Source organism: Aptenodytes patagonicus, chromosome 15 (genome assembly GCF_965638725.1).
Source record: "Aptenodytes patagonicus chromosome 15, bAptPat1.pri.cur, whole genome shotgun sequence".
Taxonomy (NCBI): Eukaryota; Metazoa; Chordata; class Aves; order Sphenisciformes; family Spheniscidae; genus Aptenodytes; species Aptenodytes patagonicus.
The window spans coordinates 12,931,643-12,957,819 of record NC_134963.1 but is presented as its reverse complement, the minus strand read 5'-3'; the positions used below and the strand labels follow the sequence as shown (position 1 = coordinate 12,957,819).

The 26,177-nt window shown below is 48.2% G+C and overlaps 1 protein-coding gene across 1 annotated transcript in view; it reads right to left on the bottom strand.

Moving 5' to 3' along the window:
* Positions 1-1,977: 1,977 nt before the first annotated feature.
* PXN (paxillin) overlaps positions 1,978-26,177 on the bottom strand; it is a 45,664-nt gene continuing 21,464 nt past the window's right edge. Inside the window, exons 2-11 of the mRNA XM_076352942.1 lie at positions 21,533-21,759; positions 20,908-21,023; positions 18,827-18,966; positions 18,254-18,455; positions 17,596-17,731; positions 6,015-6,185; positions 5,497-5,670; positions 4,855-4,936; positions 4,345-4,493; positions 1,978-2,319 (exon numbers count right to left, since the gene is read on the bottom strand). Of these exons, the coding sequence (XP_076209057.1) occupies positions 2,053-2,319; positions 4,345-4,493; positions 4,855-4,936; positions 5,497-5,670; positions 6,015-6,185; positions 17,596-17,731; positions 18,254-18,455; positions 18,827-18,966; positions 20,908-21,023; positions 21,533-21,759 (1,664 nt within the window). The 3' untranslated portion in view covers positions 1,978-2,052. The remainder of the gene's footprint in view (positions 2,320-4,344; positions 4,494-4,854; positions 4,937-5,496; positions 5,671-6,014; positions 6,186-17,595; positions 17,732-18,253; positions 18,456-18,826; positions 18,967-20,907; positions 21,024-21,532; positions 21,760-26,177) is intronic.

Sequence of the window (26,177 nt, the reverse complement as noted above, 5' to 3'; positions counted from 1 at the left end):
TTCGACGTAGTGTTTCACCCTCCATAGCACCCTCCAGCCAGAGACCTAAAAGTCCTTTAGCAAACGTGAACTAAGCCTCACAATAACCTCACAAATGCAGGCTAAACTGCCCCCATTTTACAGATGGGGAAACTGAGGCACAGTAAGGTTTAGTGACTGGCCCAAAGTTACACAGCTGGTCAGGAACTGAGTCTGTCTCTCCCAATTTCTCCTCCTTAGTCACGACCTTTCTTCCACAGGAGAAAAGGAACCCCTTCCCCAATTAGCCCTGCTCTGGTTTCAGGTGGCTGAAGAGGAGAAACAGGGTGAAGGTCTGAGCTCTTCCCCCCTGCAGCATCATATTAAGACTCACTAGAACATCCTGGAAGCTGGGCTTTGGGAGAACGGCAGGTGATTCAAATACAGCAGTTTACAGGTTACAATAAAAACCAAAACACACACTTTTAGGTGACCCAGAGGAAGGGGGGGGAAGCTATTCACAGTTCACCTGCCTGTGCTAGGGGAGAAAAAAAAAAAAATACAAGTCACATTCCCTTCCCCATAGATTCCAGCCCCTCCCAACCCGCAATAAAAAGAAAATATTGAATGTTAGTTAGGCTTAACAAAGCGTTGAGGTTACAGATGCAATAAACCAGCACAACTGGCATACTGCCTAGAACAGCACAGCTTGATATAAAAGTTGCTTTCTTAAAATCACTTCAAAACCAATTTCTGTATAAGAGGATTAAAAGTAAATTAGATATGAATTCAAAATCAGTGTAGAAATCTACAGTTCTTATCAAAGACAGGATACAGTATTCACTTTGATAGTAAAACTCCAAGTGTGTCACACACACCTGACCCAAGGGACTTGTTATACCAGTAACAGTCAATATAAAAGGTTATTGCTCTAGCATCTCTCAGTAGAACATGTTTAACGAGCACAGAAAAGGGAAATACCAAGGGGCTGACAGGTCTCATCAGCAAAGAGAGGAAGAAGAAAGGATCTAAAGTTTGGATCTTTTTTTTTTCCTGGCTTCTTAAGCCCCTCCACTTCTCCCCGCTCTTGTGACAGTTTCAGGCCCCAACAGATGGGAGAGTTTCAGGCCAGATAAACACACACACGCCACACTCGCTCATGACAGGGATGGGTGAAAAAGGCTGTGCTCTAACCTCTCTGCACCTGCTTTTAAAGAAGGGACAGTGCCTCTTCCTCTCTCCCGGGAGCAGCAGGCAAGGGGAGCAGATGCCCTGAGCAGGCCTTGGGTGCTGACGGAGGTGCCTGGCATAGGATGTCACCCACAGGAGCGCACGTCAGCGCTGAGGGATGGCTGGGGCTTACTCCACCTCCTGCTCCAGTGTGTTGAGAAAAGGCAGGGAATAACAAACTAGGAAAAAAAAAAAACCACACCCCACACAGTAACACCTTGATTCCTCTTAAAAAAAAAAAAAAAAATTAAGTGGTATCATCTCCTTACAGTGTAATGGAACTGGAGAGACCCTTGCAGGGTCTTGGCTGCCTGCGCTGACGCTCTGGTCTCAGTAAGTCACACACACCACGTGGCTCTAGTGAGCGGAGCCAGGGTGGCACTGAGATCACAGGGTGCCCTCGCTGTGCCATTGCTCAGGCTGCAGGTGTGCAGACAAAAGGCTGAGAAAGGAGGTGTCAAAGCAGAGGGCTGCGTTGTCTGCAAGTGTCACGATTTGCTCAGAGAGCTGATGCAGGCTGAAACGTACTGGCAAAGACTCCTTCTGCCAGGAGGGGGCTGGGTAAAATCTCCCTGTTGGAGCCCTGGAGCTAAGCTCAGCTGTCAGTCACACACACAGACACGCACACCGTAATGAGGGGACTTGGCCTCTCTCTACCGAGACACAGCAAGGGCATTTCCAGTTTAAGGGTCCATCTCATCTCTGGATCTGCTGCCTCTCCATAGCAGCAGAAAGCACTCCCGCCCCACCCCCGCCCCACCCTCCTCCCCTGCCTGGTAAGGTTTCTAAATCACAGTAATGTTCAGAGAGACAGAACTGCCAAGGGGGTGGCAGAAAGATGCTTAGCGCCCATCTATGACAACTCTAACAGAAGAGCTTGAGAAAGCAGTTCTGGCAGTAGGGCTTGTCGTTCTGTTCTTTGAAGGTTCCTTTGTTGAGCTGCTTGAGGCAGAAGGCACAGACAAAGTGTTCAGGGTGAAATTTCTTGCCCATAGCAGTGATGCAGCGTCCTGTGATAGGCTTCTGGCAACCAGAGCAGAGCGAGCCGCGGCGCTCGTGGTAATGCACCTCGCAGTAGGGCTGCCCGTCATGCTCAAAGAAGCTGCCATTGATGAATGGTGTGAAACATTCCTGCAGGAGGATAAAGCAGAAGGGGACAGATTGTATAACAAGCTGGGGATGTGGGCAGCTCCACAAGGCTCCTCTGCTCTGTGGCACAGCCTAGCTGTACTGTGAGCAGGGTGAACCGCTGCCTTTCAGCATCGTCCTGTTGCCCAAAGAGCCAAACTCTGTCCACCAAGAAGAGTTTCCAAGGAAAGGCTGATAGATGGACAGATACAGCCACAAGCAAGGGAATTAACCATGCTCCTTCCCTCAGCTGGTTTCACTTCTACAAAGAAGATACTACAGATGAGCTACCAGATGTGTCCAGCCAGGAGAAAGGAGAACACTCCTTCCCCCGAGATGGAAAACACTGCAGCACCTTTCCTTTTTTTTTTTTTTTTTAACCTCACTCCAGCTTCCCCACAATGGCAGGCAGAAGCAGGGACCAACACAGGCTTTCATGCAGCAGAATTTTGATGAACGTGGGACTGGTTCCAGCTGAGAAAATGGGGCACAATTAATCTTTACAAGTGATCTCTCCAGAATGGCTGGCATTACACAGGCACACTTTGCGCAGGATCGTCCATCCTGAAACATCTCCGCCAGGTACACGCGCATCGCTGCTGGGAGAAACTGTTTGTTCTACAGCGCTTAGGATTTTGAATAGATGAGGAGAAGAGGATACACCAGCTATGTGCTTATTAGCACCCAGAGCTCCTCATCCCCCTCAGTGGCAGGCAGCTGAGGATGCTACACTTCAGAACCTGCAACAGAAGCACCCACCACCCCCACAAGACTGGGGCGACTCCCCTCCTTGTACGAGTGGGAAACTGAGGCAGCAGGCTGTGGGGGGGAGTTGAGGATACTGCCAGATTTACCAAACAGATCAGCAGCAAGGCCCAGAGGAGAGGCCAGATTTCCAGAATCCTGGTTTTGCTCAGGCCCAACACCATCCTCTTCCCCAGGGAGGACATGCAGTATCACACACAGCTGGACTCCAACATGTACACAGGAGTCCAGCAAACAGCATGCAGAGCCACCGATAGCGAAACACTCAATACTGGGATGAATGCGGTTTGCCTGCAGCGAGTCCAAGACTTTTCTAATGCTGACAATTAGTTCAATTAACAGTCTCCTCCCTCAGTCAGCAGGACAGCTGAAAAGTCTGCTCTGCTTCAGCAAAAACAGGAAGAGAATCCCATCTTGTGTCCTGGAAGACATCAGTGCTGGCCCCACTAATACAGGCAGTGTAGCAGCAGGGGGAAAGGAAAGCAGAACTGCTTGATAGAAGTCTCAATCTCCGCACAAAAAGGCACAGCCCCTCCAGCCCCACAGAGTCAGGACTGCCATCTTCTGCCTCCACTCTCCGCACGCCACTCTGGGAGCCACAGATAGTTCTGGGCAGGCAGTCCCAAGAGCATGGTGACAGTCCGCTCTGAGCATCATACCAGGAGTTGGCAGCTCGTGGTTCTACTGCTTGTTCTGGTCTCTGCCTTTCTTTCCCACTCCAGGAAAACACTGGCTGATTTTGCTTATCTCTTGGGGCCTGTAAGAGTTAATATTTGCAAGGCTCTCTGAAAGAGTGCCAAGCATTTAATCTGCAGTATTCCTGTTTATTATGCCTGTTGTATGGAGCCTGCCACTATTTCACTGACTTGCATGTTTGCCTGAACAAGGTCAGTCTCGTTAGTTTACATTGTCAGATGGAGCATAGGAGGAAGATCCTCAAAATCTGATTGCTGAGGCAAGTGCTTAGAGAGAAGCTTAGCTTATAATTATTTAAAGGTCACAGAAAATGTCTCTGTTTATCTGTGAGCTGCTGCAGAAGCCCCTAATTGCAGCTGGGAACAGAAAGAGCAAAGCAGCTAGAAAGTTTAATGTAAACAGGCAGAGGAACAAGAAGGTGTTTGGCTGCTGACACGTTTTTATCTTGTGGGGCTTGCTGCCCTTCACTACCCCACAGACGCCTTTTTCCTGATAAGGGACCAGATGCCTGCAGGGTGGAAATGAGAGGGGTCGTACAGCAGCAGCAAAGGACCTTGGGTTTCTTACCCGACAGACAAAGCATTCAGGGTGCCACAGGGTGTTCAAGGCAGAGATGTAGTTTTCCAGGATAGCCCGGGCACAGCCTCCGCACTTGGGAGCAAACATGTCAAAGTAGTCCTTGCGGCAATAAGCTTTGCCATCCTTCTCATGAAATCCTGCCAAAGGAGAAGAGAGGCAAAGAGCATCAGCTTCTGATCTTTACCTATGGCCAGCCAAGCCCTGCGGGGTAACCAGTGTGGGTAGGATCATCCTTCCCCCTGCTAACACACACAGCAGGTAGCTGTTTCCTTGTTCTGCTGCCCCTCCCATCCCATGTGCACACATGCACACACATACCCTTCCTCCCCCGGGAGAAAAGACGACTACTGCTAGCATCCTTCCCCCATAAACAGCTATATCCCTTGGAACTTCCATCTTCAGTAGTTCCCCTGTCATCTCTCAGGCTGCCCCCAATAGCAGCTCTGCCTCACACGCTTGTCTGCAGTTCAGGGAGGAGACTGCATAAACCAGCAATACCTTCAGGTCCGAAGAAAGCTCCACACTGGGCACAGAAAAAATGTTCAGGGTGCCATGTCCTGTCCAAAGCCGTCACCACTTTCTGTTCAGAAGAAGACAAAGTGCAAGTCATGTAAATGATGGCTTCAGCTTGGAGGTAAGGAGGGGCTGGGTGGGGGGAAGAACACATTAATGTTGGTACTGACAAGAGCGTGCATTAAAATAGACTGTCCTTTAGAGAGCTGAGTCAATTCTCCCCCGCCTCTGGCTGATTCAGGCTTTCCCCACTGCACACTTTTTTTTACCCTAAAAGGATCTTACGCACTGCTTCCTCCCTTATACAGGGCCCCGTCCAGCTCTCAGGACTAGCACCGGTGCCTGTTACTACAGGCTACCAATAGACAAATGCTGAGGAATCATCACCGGAACGATGGAGCGATGTAGGGTTCTGAAGGAACGTCAGCGAAGGTAAGAGGGACTAACTCCTCTCACTGGTGTAAGAATTTGACTGGGCCAAGCTGTTTCCCTTTCAGAGCGAGGGCAAAGGAAAAACAGAAGTCCCCAAACAAAATCTTCCACCCAGGACACATGGGTGAAGTGGAGTTTTTAACACCCAGGCCCGCAGCACCTTGCCAGCACCCTTAATCCCCTCAAGGAACTCACATCAAGGATCGGCCCATTGCAGTAGTAGCAGCGAGGGGAGAAGAGGTTGTGATAGTCCTTCTCGCAGTAGGGCTGACCATCCCGCTCAAAGAAGTTTCGCGATCCGATCTCCTCCTGGCAGTGGGTGCAGACGAAGTGCTCAGGGTGCCAGGTTTTCCCCATGGCTGTAACTACCTGTTGGGAAGACAAATTATGAAGGACAACTCTACCTCCCTCTCCCCTAGACCACATGACAAGATACCAGCTGGAGGTCAGCAAGAATGACAAGTTCTACTACTCAAGTGAGCCCTGGACTGGGGTAGCATGAAAACTGAATTACCTATCATCTCAGGAGAGGGCAGTCCCTCAAGGGCAGGGTAGAGGTCACTGGAGGAGCTTACAGCGTACCTAGCCAGTGGATAAATAGAGTACTTCAGTTTCTCCAGCATCTCCAGTCTCTTCAGCCTCACGAAACAGCCCTCCCCATTACTCCCAGCTGCAGCCCAAGATTCAGCAATGAGACAGCACCTTCCACTCACCTGCCCAGCAATAGGCTTCTTGCAGGCTCCACAGACACCTTTGGCAACTGTAGCTACACCCAGTTTGTTCAGGTCAGACTGGAGACTTCCCAGCATGGTGTCCAGCTGACTGCCAGGCTTGGAGGCTGTGGATGGAGGGGAGCTGCTCCCGGCTTTCCCCTGCGCCATGAACTGCAGGGAAGAGAAAACAAAGACTGTAAGGCGAGTGCTGCTGTGCTTATAAGATAAATGCCTGCTGTTGCTGCCAGTGGCTCCTCTGTAGAGACGGACAGGAGATCGCTAGGAGACAGCTACACTCTTTGCAGAAGCCAGTGAGAGCCAGGATCAAGTACACACATGTATTCTGCCCATGCAGAGACATGCAGAGACCCTGGGACGTGTAACAGCAGAGCTGTGAACTGGGGATTTGATTTTCCTTCACTGTGCATACAGCAGAAGTCACCAGCAGATCCCAAGGAGTCAGTACAGCGCTCTCTAAGCCTCTGCCAAAAATCTCCCTTTACCTCATCAGTTCCTGGCCAGCTGACAAAGCAGAGACGCCATCCAGAGGGCCCCTTCCCCTTGACCTCTCTCTATTTCTATGGTGGTGTTCTCTCTCTGTTGTCACTCTCTCACCTCTGACAGAGATCCCTCTTCTCATCCTCATCTCACCTCCCTTTCGGCTAGAATATCTTCTCCCTTCCCCTCCCTCCCTTTGCACCACCTTCTGCAGATCTTTTTGCAAAGTCTCCTTTGCCCCCATCAGGTGGCTCTCATCCCACACCTGAGCTAAGCAAGTGGAAGCAGGAAGGACATAACTCCCTTCAAGTTGCCTGCTGTTTACCTACAGAGAGGGCAGCGCACCCACAGCAGAGCCCTAGCAGGCAGGACTGCGATGGAAAGACTGCCACATCTATTGTCGGCCTGCTGGAAATGCACAGGGGTGGGGGGGAAAGGGATTAAGGTACTTGTCTCAGAGGCTGTTTCTGAAACTCACACCACCACAGTACACAGGGCTTGGAAAGGCTTCCCAGAGGAGGGGCAGAAATGTTTTAATTAGGTTCATAACTTATAAACAAAGTACATGTTCTTTTTGGCCACCAAAGCCCCCTTTGCTGGCAAACTGCAATAATGAAATACAGATTATTTTAGCTGACTTTGCACTGCAATAGCTACTATCTTTAGGTTTAGAGAGACCCAAAGAAGTCCCTCCCTGAGATGCTGGTCTTGACCACTTTTCTCTTACTAAGAGGATAGATTAAAACAGACATAAAATCTACACTTGTGAATAACCCACCAGCCTGCTGCCAGCACAGCCAGGGGAGCAGGGACACACTGAGGTGCTCCACAGCCTTGGCAGAAACCTGCCCTTCCAGCCACAGGAGGAGCTCTATTCCCTGTCCTGCAGCTGGTTGTACTTGTAGTTGAATAGTTTACTCAATGACAAATCCTGGTTTCTACTCATTTGTATAAAAATTCTCATGACATACCTAATTTTAGCTTTTTTACACACACATATACACACTCTCCTCATCAGCCTTGCCTTGCATGCAGCATGACTCCCAACAGAGCCTAACACACAGCTTTTCCCCTCCTCTCAGCCATCTCAAAACTTGCAACCTCTCCTAGTCCAGCAGCACAGAGCAGCCCCATTGCACCCCAACGTCCTGAGCCTAAAACAAACCCTCCGCTACGCAGCAGTTATTTGCTACCAAACAGTTACAGTGAATGTCTCCAAAGCACACCATTGCAAGGAGACTTCTCACAGGGGGGAGACGACAGGCCGTTGTAAACAAAGCCAGGCCAGAGTCCCAGGACAAAGCCAGGGCTTCCTGCACAGCACAACAAGAGAAGTGCCAGGCCGTGTTGAGAGAATCATACCTTCTCCCACTCTAACCAGGGGCTTGTGGCCCCCAGGCAGGGCAGGCACAAATGCCACACACAAATGATAAATACCATCTGGAGAGAAAGGAGATGAGATGAATTCAACATGGAGCAACAGAGCACTTGACCCTTGCCTGTAGGGACCACACGCTCCTGCAACCCGAGGCTGACCTCAGCGCAGGTACAACCACCTGTGCACACTACAATTTCTACCTGGCCTGGTGACCCAGCCTTCTTGACAGCTCACAGATGAGTCCCCACCTGAAAGAGGGTTGTTTCAACCTCCTGCACGCAATGCCTGCTGTTTACAGGGGACTCTCAGCACAGCATCCGCACAAATTCATCATGCAAAGGCCCTTCAAATTCCCGCCCTTCACCCATCACTCAAGTTCAGTTAGGAGCTCTGTGAGCAGCAAACCATGCACTACAGGGTATCATCTACGTTAACGGCGCTGGGAGCTCTCGGAGCAGATTCTAGCAGCATCTGCAGCACACTCATCGACCAGAAGAGCACACCATGCTGAGGAAACAGAAAGGAGATCCTGCCTTCACAGGGGCGGGGGGGCCCAGGGGTGCATGAGCAGCCAGCAGATTGGCACTGCGGACGAAGGGAGGAGCAGAGGTCACCTGAAAAGTACAACAGTTCAAGATGCAGAGGTGTTTCCTTGCTCACTGCTCGAGAGCTGCCTGTACACATATCATCGCACACCACTGCACTGCTCATATACATTAAGACTTCCCACCATCCTGGCGCTGCAGCCCTTCCCTGACAGGAGATGCAGAACACAGCTCTTGATCTTACCATCTCCTCCCCAAAATCCACTTGCACTGTGGACACCTGTCTAAATGGGCAAACACTGGAAGGACCACTGATTTGCTCCTTCCAGTATCAAGATTTGGCCATCTTTTAGTCCGCCCACTCCAAGAGAGGTTGTGGCAGGGAGAGTTGCAGCCTGTGTTTCAGAGCTACCTTCTTCATCTCAGAGGGAAACAGAGTCCCTGCTGCACAAAGTGATCATCAGGACAGACAGGAACCACACACGCTCACCAGCAGGCTATTGCACAGACATGTCCTTTGCAGTGCTAGACAGGCACAGCTGGGATTAGATACTGGCAGTGAGTCCTCTCTCCTATCTAGCAGTTCAGTACCAGCCTTTACCTGAACATTACATCTACTGAGCTATCCAGTTGGGAGCAGTAGTTAGACTGGAAAACACTGCTAAAAAAACAAACCAGAAGAGAGAAGCCTGCCTGCATCTGTGGGAAGAAAGCGTCATCTTCAGTCTGACAGCCAACAGAAACAACTGTCTTGGTGCTAGGGGTCCAGGTCTGGGGAGAACAGGAATGCCTAGGATCTTCAGAAGGAGGGGTGCCCACAACAGAAAGCTCGTGATAATCATCATCAGAAGTTTCCCACTGGAAGAGAGGCTGGGGAGCCAAGCTGAAGGAAGAGGAGACTGGACTAGGAGCTGGGGTAGATGGCACATGGGAAGGTTGAGGGGGGAGTGGGGGTAGAGACGCAGGGCCAGAGACATGAGAGGGAACAGCGCTAGCAGGGACTGTCTTTGCAGCTTCTTTGGAAGGCTGAAGCAGGGGAGAGGCTGGAACAGAGACCATCCTCCTTGGGGGGAGCGGGGATTCTGGAGGAAAAACCACCTAGAAAGACACGGAGGAGAAGAAAGGTGAATAAATCCAAAGAGGAACCAACAAGTACTTCCTGCAACAGGAAGGCTGGTTGTTAGCACTATGTTTACCTAAGGGGAAAAAGCAGAAAGAAAGAGAAGGGAAGGGAACTAGAAAACGTGCTTCCCCGTGTAGCTCAAGGAAGAGCACCATCTTACACCCAGAACTTCCTGCACAGGTACAGTATTGGGGAAAACAGAGCTTGCCTCTATGGCAGGCATGGTTTTAAAAATAATCCCCAAGTGGACATGTGATATGTGATAGTAGCAGACTGCCCGAACAGATACCAGCACCAGCACCCTCAGATCCCAATCCAATTCTTAAACATCAAGAACTAGGACCTGAGTGTTGGTTCCCTTTTCAGGCCAGACAAGGGTGAGTAGAAAGAGTTAGTTCTTCATTTTGTGTTGCTTAGGACACTCAGAAACTTAATCTGCACCTCCACACAATGCTATCTGGACAGAGGGATGTGCTGGAATTTCCCAGCACGTGTCCCTGCTTTCTACCTTCTCTACTTGCTGTCCACCATTCTGCTCTTCCCCCTGGGGTCTGGCAGTGATAATGACCCCCTCTGTCAGCCAGTCATCCTGGCTTTTCCACTCTTCCTGTTCCTGTTTAGCGATGCCCAGTCTGTCCTGCAGCTCTTCAATCAAGCGATCTTGGGACTCAGTCTTGTGAAATATGGCAGGACCTAGTTTACGCCTTGGCGAGAGGTCACGATACATTGGATGCACATTCGCAGTCTCTTTTGTCCTCTTGATTAAAGATTTAATCTAAATGACAAAGGTAATAATATCAGCAGAGAAGAGCAATGTCAGAGCAAGCCCCAAGATGCAACAGCACAAACTCAAGCCATTAGTGACAACTGTGAGCAGGAAGAATGATGACATTTATTCCACAATGCCAAAACTCCTCTTGGCACAGCCCAGAACAGTGACTCAGTGCAAGGAAAAACCCCGTAAGGATAATCACAGCAGCCAAAAATAACTATCTAGAAAAGGAAGGGAAAGATTAACCAGCAGGAAGCCAAGATAGGAGGTGCAGCATGACCACTCCACTGAGCATTAAAGAAACCTCAGCATCACAAGGACGCAGAGCAGCCTCTCTGTGTTTGCCCTTTACAGGCATAAGACTCTTGGTCAGAGATGTCTGGTGCACAAAGTGTACTTCCAGCACTGGAAGGAACACTAACAGCCCCAGCAATGAGACCTAAAAAGGCGAGCAGAGCAGAGGAGCTGCCATCCCAAGTCAGGAACATGCTCCAGTGGCGTGAAACAGCCCTTTTAACTTTTCAGAGGCCTCTGTGGACTGAGACTTACCCCCGTTAGGGAATAAAAGTCTATTTCACAGGGAAGTCCCCACAGACTGCCATGTTCTGTGCTGCTGACCAACATGCAGAAGAGACCACAAAATAAAGCAGAGGATTTCAAACCTCCATGACATGCAGCTGTCAGTAACATTGCTCAGAGCTGCATGCTGTTAGTGTGGGTGAGCACACTCACACCACACACAAAACGTTAGTGCACTGTCAGAACAGTCCTAGCTAGGACTTGTCCTACTCCTACAGTCATTCAGTGCCTGCCTGGCCTGATGCAGAAATCCTCTCAATGGGTGATTTGGAGACACATGGCAGATCCCATTCAGCTTTCCAAACATTTTCAGGAGATTCCGGAGCAACTGCAGAGCTTCTGAACTGCTCGTTTTCCTCGTCTCCTCTGGCTTTCTTCATGTTAGCAGTACCTGTCTTCCTAGGAGTTCTCTCTCTGCCTTGCCTCTTCTTGACCAGATCAGGACAGCCATCTACCTTGGTTTCATGTGGTACTTCAGCTTTTAGCTCCTGTCCTTGCTCCCCTACAAAGCCCAATGGGTTTTTAGTGTCTGGGAAGACATCCCACCGATCCAGAGCCACAACAGAAGGTTCATATGCAGGATTCAAAACACTGTCATTCTTTGCATGTACCTCTGGCACATGTGCAGACAGCTCCAGGGCCCATAGCTCATCTAAAGCTGTTTCCACACTTCTGCCCTGGGAAGGAAGGGCTGAATTGTCCCTGAATGCTCCCTGCTGATCCAACTCTTTAGGTATCTGCCCCTTCCCTTGACCATCTGAAGCATTTGAAATTGGTACACTCGAGACTTTGGGATCAGTTCTCTGCTCCTTCTTCTCAGTCTCTTTTGCCAAATCGTTCTCTAGGTCTTGTGCCTCCACGTTAGCAGGTCTACGCAGAAGCTCCGCACTGGAAGCCGCCACAGCCTGGGAAGCATTCCTAGAAGAGTCAGGCTTTCTGCTCAGCCGAACCAAGCTTGCAGAGGTCATCTGCTGCCCACAAGTAGCATAACCAGAAGAAACCCGCGGTGGGGGCACAGGGACCGTTTGAGGCAAACGGGGCATGTGTGGAGGAGCAGCAGAATGCCCTGAAGTAGGCAGAACTACAGCGTTACTGCCTTCCTCAATGCAGAGGACTGCTGAAGGGGCAGATGTTGGCACTGCTGAGTCCCCACTGTAACTTGCAGAAGGGTGTTTGGAATGGGATAGCACTGTTAAACTGCGAGGAGTGTTGCTGGAGTCTGCATTTGCTGAATTGGGAACCGGTCCTAGCGAGGGTTCAGAAATCAGAGATATAGTGGAACTAGTCTGCAAAAAGGAGACAGAAGGAATACGGAGAGAAAAAGATAAAGACAGAGGTAAGGAGAAGAAAAAAAGCAAAGAATTAAGCATTATAGCAATCATGACCTCCAAATCAAAGAGCCGTGTTGATCCAAAGCCTTACTTCCAAGAATAAGGGAAGGAAAATGGGATATCAAAGAGCAGAAGCAGTATGACATTGTGCTGATCTTCACATGAGATTATGGGAGATGAAGTTCTACAGCCATCGAGATCCTTTTCCTATGCCCTCTAAGTGATAGCTCATGTTCACCTGCAGCTGTGATGGGGGCATGCAGCGGCTGCTGGGAAGCCAGCTACAAACCCAAGGATGTCTAGACTGTGAGTAAAGGTCACGTTAACAACTTACTCATAGTCAGACGTGTAAATTTTACACTTCAAAGCTGAAAAAAAGCAATCAATGAATAGAACAAAGCATGATATTTTCTTCTTGATACACTAATAAAATGCTCCAGTTGGCTGAGTTGATGGCAATGAAAACAAAGCTTCAGGGCATTCACAGCAAGAACAGATGACATGGGCTTTGTTCTATTCACATCACTAATCTCACCTTGGACGTGACACATACTGAATCTATACCGAGTCTGTCAGTCACTCCACGCCCTTGTAAGCATTGCTTAGGTGGCTAGATTAGCCTCTTCCCCTCAGGCCAAAGACTCCACATTTACATTGTAACAAAAATCAGTGTTAATTTTCATCCAAAACACACTCTAACAAGAGCAACTGATACAGTTTTTCGTTCTCCTTGACTTAAGTCACTTGACTTAAGACTTAAGTCCACTCTTTGGTGACGAGTGGCGTCCCGCAGGGGTCCGTATTGGGACCGGTACCGTTTAATATCTTCATCAACGACACAGACAGTGGGATCGAGCGCACCCTCAGCAAGTTTGCAGATGACACCAAGCTGAATGGTGCGGTCGACACGCCAGAGGGACGGGATGCCATCCAGGGGGACCTGGACAAGCTGGAGAAGTGGGCCCGTGTGAACCTCATGAGGTTTAACAAGGCCAAGTGCAAAGTCCTGCACCTGAGTCGGGGCAACCCCCGGTATCAATACAGGCTGGGGGATGAAGGGATTGAGAGCAGCCCTGCCGAGAAGGACTTGGGGGTACTGGGGGATGAAAAGCTGGACATGAGCCAGCAATGTGTGCTCGCAGCCCAGAAGGCCAATTGTATCCTGGGCTGCATCCAAAGCAGCATGGCCAGCAGGTCGAGGGAGGGGATTCTGCCCCTCTGCTCTGCTCTGGTGAGACCCCCCCCTGGAGCCCTGCGTCCAGCTCTGGAGCCCTCAGCATTAAGAAAGACACGGACCTGTTGGAGCGGGTCCAGAGGAGGGTCACAAAAATGATCAGGGGGATGGAACACCTCTCCTATGAGGACAGGCTGAGAGAGTTGGGGTTGTTCAGCCTGCAGAAGAGAAGGCTTTGGGGAGACCTTATTGCAGCCTGTCAGTACTTCAAGGGGGCTTATAAAAAAGATGGCGGCAAACTTTTTAGCAGGGCCTGTTGCGATAGGACAAGGGGTAAGGGTTTTAAACTAAAAGAGGGTGGATTCAGACTAGATATAAGGAAGAAATTTTTTACACTGAGGGTGGTGAAACACTGGCACAGGTTGCCCAGAGAGGTGGTGGATGCCCCATCCCTGGAAACATTCCAGGTCAGGTTGGACGGGGCTCTGAGCAACCTGATCTAGTTGAAGATGTCCCTGCCCACAGCAGGGGGGTTGGACTAGGTGACCTTTAGAGGTCCCTTCCAACCCAAACTATTCTATGATTCTACAGGGTCTTTTGAAAACAAAAGATCATGGGTCCTCCTTTCCCCATTTTCAGTGCTTCCTGGCTAAACTCTAGGAGACAAACTGGCATTGCTCCTTTTTCTTAAAAAAGGAAAATCAGAACAGTGGCTTGGACAAGTTCACACAGCAGACCAACCTAAGACCAATGCTAAGCCCTCTCAGTTTTAAAAATGTATCCACAAAGGATTTCCAAATCGAAGAGCTATCAAGACCTGCTCTGATTCTTAGGCACATTTTCCAAAGAAGCCTCAAGAAGTTAGATGCTTATGCTCTAAGGTAGCAGGGCACATAATTTTCTACGCCCATGTATGGTGTATCAGTCTCTACTTACCTTTCTGAGATACTTATCATGAATAAAGGATAAAATTAGCCAGAACATGCAGAAAATCTGCCAGTAGATGGAAGAGATATATACCTGCAGCTGACCTAAGCTGCTACCATCCCGAGGGATCAGGAGCTGGCACGCACACACACATTTGTGAAGTGACAACAGTAGTGCTACAGGGAGACAGTGCTCAGAAAGGAAAGAGCAATAGGGGACCACAATTCATTACAGATTGCTCCTCCCCTCAAGTGGCACAGCAAGGCCCACAGTCACAGACGAGACTAAAAGGACTAATAAGTACATTCAGCAGTTAAAATGAGGGAATTTCCCAATATTGCCCTCCTGTATTTTGCCTAAGCTGGATGCACCTGTAAAAGTAACCTGGTTTTATGCTGTGGTTCACACAGTTTCCAGACTTCCCAAAATGAAGTCAGTCATTTTCAAGGCAAGACTAACATTTCACTCAAAAGCAAGTATTTCCAGCATATTAAAAGCATACTAGCTCCAAAATAAGAGCAATGGTTAAACTCTCAACAGTAATAGAACAGTTAAATACAAGCATCTAGCTATGCAGTAAGCAGGCATCATATTACACAGAAATGGCAGAGATTGAAAAAACAAGCGCATTAAGTAATCTCAGTGCCTGCTAACTGATGAGCTAGATAACCAAAATAAAAAAAGAATGAGCAACTCATTAAAGTGAGCAAAAGATGATAAAAGGGTAATGCATCAGTCTGTAATAGCACCTTTTACTCTGGGGTACGAGGGAAATTAAACATCAGTGCCTCCGCTCCTCCCATCCCCACCTCCTGCAACTTCTAGTTGTACCAACTACCAGCTCCAACTAATTACACATCATACTTAGTATTTTTGCCCTATTTCTTGAAACCACACACAAGTCTGGTACTCGAACAGTCGCCTTTAATCTTTCACCTTTGCAAAGACTCCACTTCTTTCCCTTACATCCTGCCACTGATGCAGACTAGAAATACATTTTTACAGACAAGCTAACACCACTAATTGGCACAAATAGAGGAGGTAAAAACAAACAAAAAGAACTAAAGGGAAAATGAAGCAACCAGGAGGACAGGAAAAAGGAAAGTAACTGTTAAAAACAGTCAATGACAATATTAACAAAAGGGAAGTGATCACACAAACCATGTTCTTTGTGTTTCAGGAAGAACTTTTAGACACAGATGAGCTCAATGCCTAGCAAAAATACTAGTGCTGTGTTTATAAAGCCCAAATCTTAAAATCTTGCTGCATTTCAGTTTGCTGTCAGACCTCAGCCAGAAACTAAGCCAGGAAGCCAGGCAGTATTACAGAAAGCAGCTCGCCTCTGTCATACAGATTTTATTGGGGTTGCACAAAGATTCTCAGGCCTTTTCGCAAGACTGCAAAACATTTGAACACCCACACTTAGAAATGTCCCCTCCTTGTATCCTGCAAGGAAAACCTGTCCTGGGCAAGGTCATTCTCAGTTGCCAAGAGCTCACCTAGGAGCAAAGGCTGGTGGCAGCAACCACACCCCGAGCTTGTTTTCTGAGCCCTGATAAAAGCAGCAGGGGCACGAGGCCATAGCACTCGAGCTCCCACTGCACATGGAAGGAGCAAGGCAGGGCATGCCAGCAGCGCAGGTGGGAACTCTCTCCAGCTTCACAACAGTGCACTTTTTCAACTAGACTGAACAGATGCTTGCGGATATCCTGCACTCTACCCTAGGACATAATATGGAGGAAAAAGAAAACCACTAAGGTGTCAATATTTGCAATTGGCTAAATACACACTACAGTAAGTCTAGAGAAAACAGTGAGTAACTTCTAGATTCTCACAAAATGCGGTACCTATTCCAGAAATGGCAGACTGAATTCAATTCCAGCAAGTGCAAGGCCAGCAAAGTCCCGCAGAGCGTGCATGCTCACTGCTGGGTTCTGAACTCACGCACTTGGTCAAAACTCCAGGTATTGTAATGACCTCCACAAAACCCACAGCACACATCAAAAGCGCTCACATGAATGGTGGCACAGAGAGAAGAACAAACAGCAAAGTTGTCACTGAATGTCCTGTCTACCTCTCCTCACAAAACATTCCTCAGCTCTGGCTGCCCCACCTAAAGTCACAGTAGGAGGAGATGGAGTTCAGCACGGGCAAGAAACACCAAGCATCAGCAGAATCTTCCGTATGATGGAAAACCAGACAGTTAGGGACTTCCTTAGGATTAGAAAGCAGGCTTGCATGTGTATGTAAGAAGGGCAAACCCAACAATGACAACAAAAAGAATATATTAGATACTTGCCTTCTCCACCTCTCTCAGAACAAATTCAAGTGACTAATTCAGTAAGGCTTATATAAGCAAAGCAGCTGAGTAAAAAGTAAGAAAAGAAAATATTTTTCATTTTGCTGATTATGGGTAAATGAAGTCTCATGAAAATAAGCTCCACAGTTAATCATCTAGTGCAAGAATGATAACATACCTATATGAATAAAGTACAAGTTAACCAAGTACATATCCAAGTGCTTCACGTATCAAGATGACCATGGGCAAGTTACTCCTGAGCTTCTCCTATCATGGGATTTTTATGTGCTACTTATGACTGAAGTAGCAGTTCTTTTCCAATACAATAGTTTGATTCCCAAACAAGATTCTGAATAGTCTTTGCCATCCTCTGCCCCCACAAGAAGCTCAGACTTTAATCCCATTTTGAGGTGAACAAGAGATTTGTTTTAAGATGGAAACCTTTGAAGTCTCCAGCTGTCTGATGCAAAGGCTTCAGTGCTCATACCACATGCCCGATAGATCCTCCTCAGGGAAAGCACATCGGGGTAAAAATACACTCCAAAGAGGAGGGTCATCCCACAGAACAGAAGAGCCTGGCCTCTGTCAGTAAGCAGACTGGTGTCGCAAGCTCCCCTACTTCTTGTTAAGTTGCAGCACAGCAAAACAATTCACCCTGTACTGAGCAGTAACTAAGCTCATTATCTTTGGCAAACAGACAAACTGCAGAACCAAAGGAAAAACAGACCCCAGAACTGCCTTACCCTGCCAGTGATGAGAATTTATAGCAGTCGAGAACACCTACAGTAGCACTCAGAAAGCACAAATACCACGACAGGAAGTTTTTCAGAGGAAGTTTGAGAGGTAAAGAGGGCATTCTGGAGACCAGTCAAGGTCAGCAGATGTGGCTAACAGGCAAGAGAGTCTGGGAGTGGGGAGGGACAAGATGAAGTATTAAGTTGCCATGATAGGGCACCTTAAAGTCGGAGAGAGACGCCATCAGCTCATCCAGTTCTCGTGTAGCTGAAGAAGCAGATATACGTGTCTGCTGCTGACTGGCTGTGACCCGCTGAGGGCTGCTCACCTCACCTTGGCTCACAGTGATTGCAGGGCTGACAAGGAGAGAAAAAAAAAAAAAAAAAAAGAGTGCGTTTAAGCCTGGGAGAGCATTCCTAGATGGGAAGTCCCACTGCCCCTCCAAACAAGCACAGCACGGCGAGTTTCACCAGCACTGCCCACCCTGACCAGCCCTGCTGCAGACTCAGCTTCCACAACACACGCAGACCCTGTCTCTCTGCCAAGCCTAACATGAGTAAACACACACACGCACCATCCATTAAGGAATGGATGATGACCAAACATTTATTTTGTCAGACAGTGGGTATTTGTGATCAGCTTCAAATCTGAGTTTGAACAATCCACCTCTTGTAACATGACTTAGGTATTTTTTCATCCAGGAGTAGATAAAAGAACACCAGAATCTTCCACGCACCTGCTTGATTTCTGACCCTTTACACAAAGCCCATCTTCTGCCTGTCACTCTCCTGCAGCATCTGTCCCTACACTACAGTCACTATTCCCACAAGAGCCTGTCCTACCCCACCCAAGCCAGCAACCACCAAAACACTACTCACACTGGACTTGGCACAGAACTCTCCAGCTCATCCAGCAGGCTCTCCACACTGGGACGCACATCTTCGATCCCACGTGCACCATTTCGCTTTGGCTTTTCTTTTGTAGGGGGTGCAGCCTTCCCTCCCACAGAGCTGCTGCTCTCTGGGATGACATAGTGAGGCCCAGTCACGCTGGGCAGTGATGGGCTTCTGCCAGCTTCATCTTAAGAAAGGGGAGGAGAAAAGAGTCATTCAGACCCCTAAGTCCATACATACATGCTAATCACAGGCAAAAGCAACAAATTGCCCAGAAATCTTGTGGAACATCCATCTTTGAGGATATTCAGGACTTAAAGTGCAAGGGCCTGAGCAACCTAATCTAACTCTGAAACTTTAGTTAGAGCCAATTTTGAAGTTGGCCCTGCTTTGAGCAGGGTGCTGCACCACAGACCTCAGGAGATCCCATCCATGCTAAATGAATCTTTGATCGGGGCTGGAGGGGTCTCCCTCAATAAGGATGTTGGAAGGAAAAAGTAAGCTACTATTTTGAGAATCAAACTATCCACTCATACCAAATGTCTTGCTATTCCTTACCTGCTGGGAAGCCACTGGCGGGATTATGTTGAACAGCATTCAGTTCCAGAAGAAGTCTGTCCAGTTCTGAGAGGTTGCTGCCCAGAGAGGAGCTGGTCATTGTGGGAGACGGTTCTGCAGACTTCTGCTTGTTCGGGAAACTAAAAGGGAAGTGTGAAACTTCTACATCAAGACACAGCAGAAGGATGGAGGGAAACTTACATTAGGTTCACAAAGTTTACACATGTACTGTATTCTTTTCAAGCCGATGCTTTTAGCTCTGGGGGAAAGAAGATGTGTGCTTTGTGAAACGACTACAACGCAGACGCTGCTTAGCCACATCTTCAGTTGTCAGTTACAAAGAAATAGCATTGATGGACAGGGCCTCAGGTTTTAGGACTGTGTGCTGTACAGCCCTGTAGCAAAGCGTTAACCATCTGCAGATCCAAGACGCACAGAACAGCAGCAGAACCATTAGCTGGCATACAGGAAAACGACTTGTTTCTGCTGACATCACACCGAGCAGCAAAAACCTCCCCCCTGAAGCAACGGAATGCAGGGCCAGCAGAGACTGGAGAAAGAGGCAAAGTACAAACCTCAAGCTATCAACAAAAAGTCAAAAGCAGCAGGTTATGTGGTAGCCTCTTGCAGCACTCAAGGTCTCTTTTCAAGTCCTCAAACTTTTAATTTGGGGAACTCTGATCAATTTATAAGAAAGTAATCTGAAACTGTTTTCTACTGTGTTAAATACACAAGCTTTGAAAGAAGTTTACCTGTGCACAAGTGTGTATAAAACACTGGCTGTAATTATTCCTTATCCTGTATGGGTGATCCCATTTACCACACAAAACTGCAAACTGTTTCAAAGCAAAACTTAGCACCAATGCAGTGATTTTTATAGTAATTACACTGTAATAACAGCCCCATAGTCAATAGCAGGGAAATTATTTTCTCCTAGTTTTACAAATGGAGAAATAACTTCTAATGCTCTAGAGGTTCTTATTTTATCAAAAAGACACTTTCCAAATCCAAAATGGGAACTTGTCTTGCGCACACTACCATATTATGCTCAGAAAGTTAATATGTAACAGTCTTTAGGACTCTGACACCTATAACACCAGTGACAATTATGAAATTCCATAAGGGCAGTTACTATCTTTCTCTTCAGACTGAAAAAAAAAAATCCATATATGCAATCTGAGGAGGGCATACTTCTTCCCAACCCAAGCACACAAGCTACAATTCACACCAGAACCAAGCCATGCCAGACCCTTGTACAGGAGGACTTATGGATGTAATTACCTCCATTTTGTATTAATTGTATGCAGCCATCTGAAAAAATTGCAGTTATTGCCTCCATTGGGCCATCTCTGGATATGCCTGCCTCTACCCAGAATTAGTTCTGGTTGAAAGCAGCTTCCTGCTCAGCAGGAAGATCTAGGCATGGTTAGAACATGACACTGGAGAAACACCAGTCTCCACACTGTAAGAACCTACCCTGGACAGAGTGCACTGTACAGGGCCATCAGAGATGAAGTTCTGACACCCTCTTCCTCACTCGCCCCCATGTCAGCAGAACAGTCTGTCCTACCGTACAGGCTACTCCTCCAACCTCTCAGTGTAAGAGCAGCTGCCTTTGCGAGTATAAGCTAGTTATCTATCTATCATCTACTGAGATGAAAGTTTTAAGTTCTAATTTACTTGAAAATTCAAGTCAATGCACATCCTGCTAGGCCACAGGTAACTGATTTCCCCAGGATAACTGACCCAAAGGCCACACACCTCCTAAAGAACTTTTGGGCTGCTTAACAGGGGGATGGACTTGTCGCTTGTCTCTGGATGGTATCCTTCACAACACAATCCAGATCCTGTTCTATCTGATGGATCCTTAACCTCTTCTGCAGCTGAGCAAACCAAAGGGCCAGGTCAATGTCTGGAGTATGGAAGTTACAGCGGCCTCTTACAAAAGAGGTAATCAAAATCAACACAAGGCAACATAACACACACAGGGAGCAGTGTTTGCTTCCACTTATAGAAGGCAGCTTGAGACACAGGAGGCTCAAGTTGCAAGTCAGGCTTATCTCTTAACAGGGACAAGGTACCTGTAGACGTGTTCCTCTTCACTGGCACGGGGAGAAGGAGTGCTGAGTCCGTCTCTAGGAACAGAGGCACTGGAGCTTTTGGCACTAGAGCTGTATATAGGAGACTGGGACTGAGGCTGTGGAAATGAGATTTGCATTGGAAACAGAACACAAAACAAATACGTACACTACTGCATTGCAACCCCACACATGGATAGGACAGAACAAAGCCCAGCAGAAGGAAAAAAAAAAAAAATCTGCTATATAGCCAACAAGCCTCTATCAGATGAGCTACACCAGGAACAACTGTTCTCCACTTGCTTCAGATTTGCCTATGAGTCGCAGATCTGCGCTGGAAACCCCCAGTCTGCTTTCCACAGGCTATAAGACAGATGACTAACACTAATCTCATCACACTACCATTTTGTCGGAACAATGACGATGGGTTTCAAATTCTCTTCTGCCATTTGCTCCAACCAGTTAGTACTATTAAAACCCCACACCTTCCCCCATTTCCCCACTCTGTTCATAGCCAAACTCATCCTCACTTCTTGCTGTTCCCTTCCCTCCCCTCGTCTACCTCCTTGAGAGATACTACATCAACAAAATAAGCATGCACCCTCCCCATCCACACACATTTACTTACTTGCTGGTGGACGTATCTGGATACGTTGGGTTGCCACTGATCTAAGGGGTCAATCACAGTGCCATTCAGGGCCTCACTGGAAGGTGGGGGGGGCACTGGAGGTGGCACAGCAATCTCTTGGTACGTGTGGTTTCCAGTTGGATACGAGTAAGGTGTTTCCTCTGTTAGAAACACTGGTCGTTTGGAGATATGTGAGGTGGTGGATTCCAGGTCTGCCAGTAAGGCATCTGCAGGAAAGAAAAAAAAAAAAAGTAAAATCCTGGACTACAGCTTTTTCTCTTTCGTCTCATTCAGGATATCCATATAGAAGGTCTTTGGGAAGAGTTTTCATCTCAGGTGATCTACTAAATGCCCTGAAAAACACTACTGCAGCCCAGGACTGAATGGGTTAATCAAACTTCTAGTACAAAGAAAATGCCAAGAGGTAACAAAGCAGCCAGAAAAACTGTGTCAGTCTCAGATTTTTGTCTTAACTGGAAAACCACCCAACAACAGGGACCCGTAGTCTCAACTGCATCCTGCAGAAGAACAACCTAGGAGAAACCTGCCCAGAGATCGACTTGCAACAGGATATTGACACAGACTAATTACAGGCCCCACATCATCATGGAGTCATGTACTGTAGCCGCAGGCACTGCTTTCTGCAGGAAACAAGATCTCGGGAGGGGTTTTCTCTAGAGCCTAAGGTAGTGGAAGAAGCATGAAACTTTCAAATTAGCCCATCGGCACAGCAGGAGTATGTGCTTCAGCTTTCCTAACAAAAATCCCTCTCAGTACATCACACAAACAGTTAACTAGTTTCCAGAGGCTGCCAGGTAAACGCCATTTCTTCTTCTGGAAACAATTCTCAACTTGCGGGGTGGAGACTGCTCACAAATTCCTGAAGAGAAGAAAAACTTCCACCAGCTAGAAACACCGGCACTCATGCCAGGCAGAGGAACCCACGTCACACAGTTAGCACCTCTCAGAAATCTTAAAGCAGGAAAAATACATGAGAAGGCATTCCCACCTTTCCCAGATTTCTTCCTGCAAACTATCCTCTGCCCATTCGCAACCCTGCACTCCTCTGCGGTGACTCACAGGCAAATCCCGACTTGTTGGACCTTCTGTCCTGTGAACCCACCCTGCGGAGTCCACTGCAGTCCCCGGTGGGGGGAACTCCAGCGAGCGACTGCAAGTCTGCACTGTACTCACTTTCTAAAGAAAGCCTCACTGGCCGGGTGCCCAGCTTTCCACTGGGGCAGCAGGCTCTAGTGCACACCTCTTGAAGGCTATTAGAGGGGAGATGGTTCGCTAGGGACATCCGCGCTCTCCATTATAAGAGCATCAGGACATACCTGGCAGGTCCCTTCAGAGATGTGGAATTCAGCCAGACACCAGTAACACAACTTCGGCAGAATTTGGGGAGGAGGCTCTCGGAAACCCCCTGGATCTCCCTCCCCTCCACGCAGACCCCCCTGTCTTCAGGCATTCCCAGTTAGCAGGATTTGTCTTTCTCCTCCTGCACACAGCAGGTACTTGATACTCAGGTTTGGGCTGTGAGGGCTCAGCCTGAGCGTAGCCACCCTGCAGTATCCTCCACCAGGGTCACAAGGAGCTGCAGTTATCAGGTGGCACCAGAATAGCAACCGAGCAACTGCTCGTCCTAATGGCTGCCTACCGGCTCTAAGAGGGCAGGCACCTGCCAGCTCAAAGCCACTTCCTGAGCAGAGCAGACCACACCAGCCAAGGCACTTAGCAACCCTTCAAGAAAATATATTAAAGGGTCAAATGGAGGACAGTATTATTGCATTACAAGACGAGGAAGGTGCTGCTTTTATATTCACTCTCTTCCACAAACCAAAGCATCACAAAAGAGAAAAAAAAAAAAAAAGTGGTCCTGCCTTCAGAGAACAGAATACAGCCATTAAGCAAATTAAATACTGTGTTAAATTAATTCTATACACCTTTCATTTAGCCAAAAAGATGCTCCAAATCGTTTAAGCCACAGGCATCTTCCTACAGGGGCCAAAATACCCCAGAAGCAGTTTCTCCGAAGGGATACAAGCTTTCTGCATCTGGGGAAAAATGAACTTAATCTTCTTTTTAAGCAAAAGAACAGCTGGTGGATTCCAGAGTGAAAGGCACATACCTCAAGGGAACTGCTGAAGAGCTGCAATTCCTTCAACCAAGGCAGGTCCTATGACTGAAGGTTTCGTGCACACAACCTCCAAGAGAAGTGCTATCCGAGAAGGTGTGGTTTTTGCTTCTCCCCACCAATGACAAAGGCAAATCAAACTCCACCAGGAAGTGAAAAATCCCATGAGGGTGCTGGGCTCCTCCAGCCCTGCAGAGGGGACCCAAACCACTTTTCCACCCTCCACCCCCAGCCCTCACTGCAGGACAGGCAGATGTAACCATGTCGCCACAAAATTCTCCTCCTCGGCTCAGTACTCTGCTGAATGAACCATCGGACAGAAATCCACTGCTTTTTACTAACGGCAGAGAAGTGACTTCAGCTAGATTTACTGGTTTACTTTTACAAGTCTGCAGAAGAGGGGTCTGGAAATACCAGGAGCACTCTGCCCCCAGGTCGTGAAGGAGTTAAGGAGAAGACATTACAGTTTAATGATTAACTTCCCCCATACCCTCCCCCTTCCTGACTTGAGCAAACAAGGCAGAGCTGAGGAACAGGAAGCGGAGGGAGGAGAAAAGGCTGGAGAGGAACCACTCGGTTACTCAAACTGCACTTCAACTTTACAACTGATACCGAAGCAGCTGCATGAAGGCACCATCCCACCCGGCGGGACAGGAAAAGGAGCAAGCCAGGAGCAGGACAGGCACTCACACACCGGTTTACCGGTGGCAAAGGACCTCTCCTTGTGCTTGCTCGCCCCCATGTTCTGCAAACCCAGGGACCACCCTTCCTCACGCCCCAGTCGCTCCCTCCAAGCTCACAGCCACAACAGAAGGAAGGTCCTCCCCACTCGCATCCATCCCCGTTGCTGCTTCCAGCCTCACAAACTGTTCTCTGATCCAATCCCATCAGCAATCACAGTTCCCTGAAGTTTTGCTGGACTGGGAAGTTGCGCCCATTCAAAGGGTCCAACAACGGCAGCAGAACTGCCCCGAGGAGGGCAGGGCGAGAACACTGGTGGCACGGTGGCCGCTCAGTCCACCCCACCTTGCAGGGCTTCACCCTGCAAGAGGGAAGCAACTCTGCAACCCACAGGCACAGGCTGCAAATCGCTCCCTTGGAGGTCAACCTAAGGAGTTTTGCAGTCCAGAGACCAACTCAAAGAAATTATTCAAAACCCAACCAAAGGGTTTAACATTTTGTTTTCCATACAGCACCTCACCCCAAGAGGTCCCAAAGCGCTGTGCATTCATTTAGGATTTGTGCAACTTTTTAACACTCCCAGAAGACAACATGACATAAGAGATGGGGAAGAAGAAGGAGGATTTATTAATGGAAAAAGATGCACCGCTCTCTATCTTCCTTTTACAAAAGGGACCAGACAGCTGTAACCTGATGAACTGTAACAAAGATGCTGTGCCTTGTGCAGGGCTGCACCTCACGTTACAGGATTGAGTTCGCTACAGCGACCGCTCCTTAACTACAGTATTAAATACTTAAATAGAAATCTTAACAGTTCGATCGATTTATTGGGTAATGAAGTGTTCCTTCCCAAGGTGACTCCCGAGGGACAGTGCTGCAGGAGGTGTAAATCAACCAGTTAGTCCCTCCCAACCCGTAGGAAGCAGTTGACTGGATCATCCTAACGCAGTGACACAGACCACTTCACACAACTACCAGCCATCAGAGGGCACCACTACATCCTTACATGGACAGAAAGATGAAACCCGACAGCAATGTCTAACTTGGCAGTAACTTCACCTCACTTGTTCATCCCCGCGGAGTCAGGAACCTGTCCCTGTTTTAGGCACACAGAAACTTTCTGCCAGTGCCACGTGTGCTGCACCTCCCCACGGAGACGTGCATCTTCACACCAGCACACACTGCAGCATCTCAGGGGCTATCACCCAGTACTCCAGAAACAACCACACACACTGACCTCACCACAGTTTTACTGCTGCCCCAAATACTCTCTAAAATACTACAGACATAGCTCTAGGAGGCAGAATCTCCCAAGGTTGAAAGATCAGAGATTCATTTATCTCTGGAGGATAGATCTAACCATTTTGTAGCAATAAAGTAAAACAGGATTATACTAGATCTTCAAGCCATTGCTCCTCCACAGGATCACCCCTCCTTCCACTCTCACCCCTACAAGAAGCTACTAACACAACCCACAGACAAAATGTCAACTCACAGACATGTGAATGGAGTGGAATCGCACAGTCCAGTTTCCAAAGACTCAGTAGGGCTCAGCCTACCCACAGGCATGGGCTGTGCATATAGAAATTTGTATTTTCCACTCTATTAACAGCAGGCTGCCCAGTAGGGTGTGGAAGAGTGAGGGATACTTGCTAAAACACCACCAACCCAGACACTCCTTGTCATCACTATGGTGGTATAGTCACACAGCTGATATAACCCTAACTCACTGTCTGTCGTAGCACAGTGCATCTCAACGTGCGCATGCCTGGGTACTCCACGGGCTCAGGTAACTTGGCCAAGCACCTGGTAAAGCTGCATGCAAAC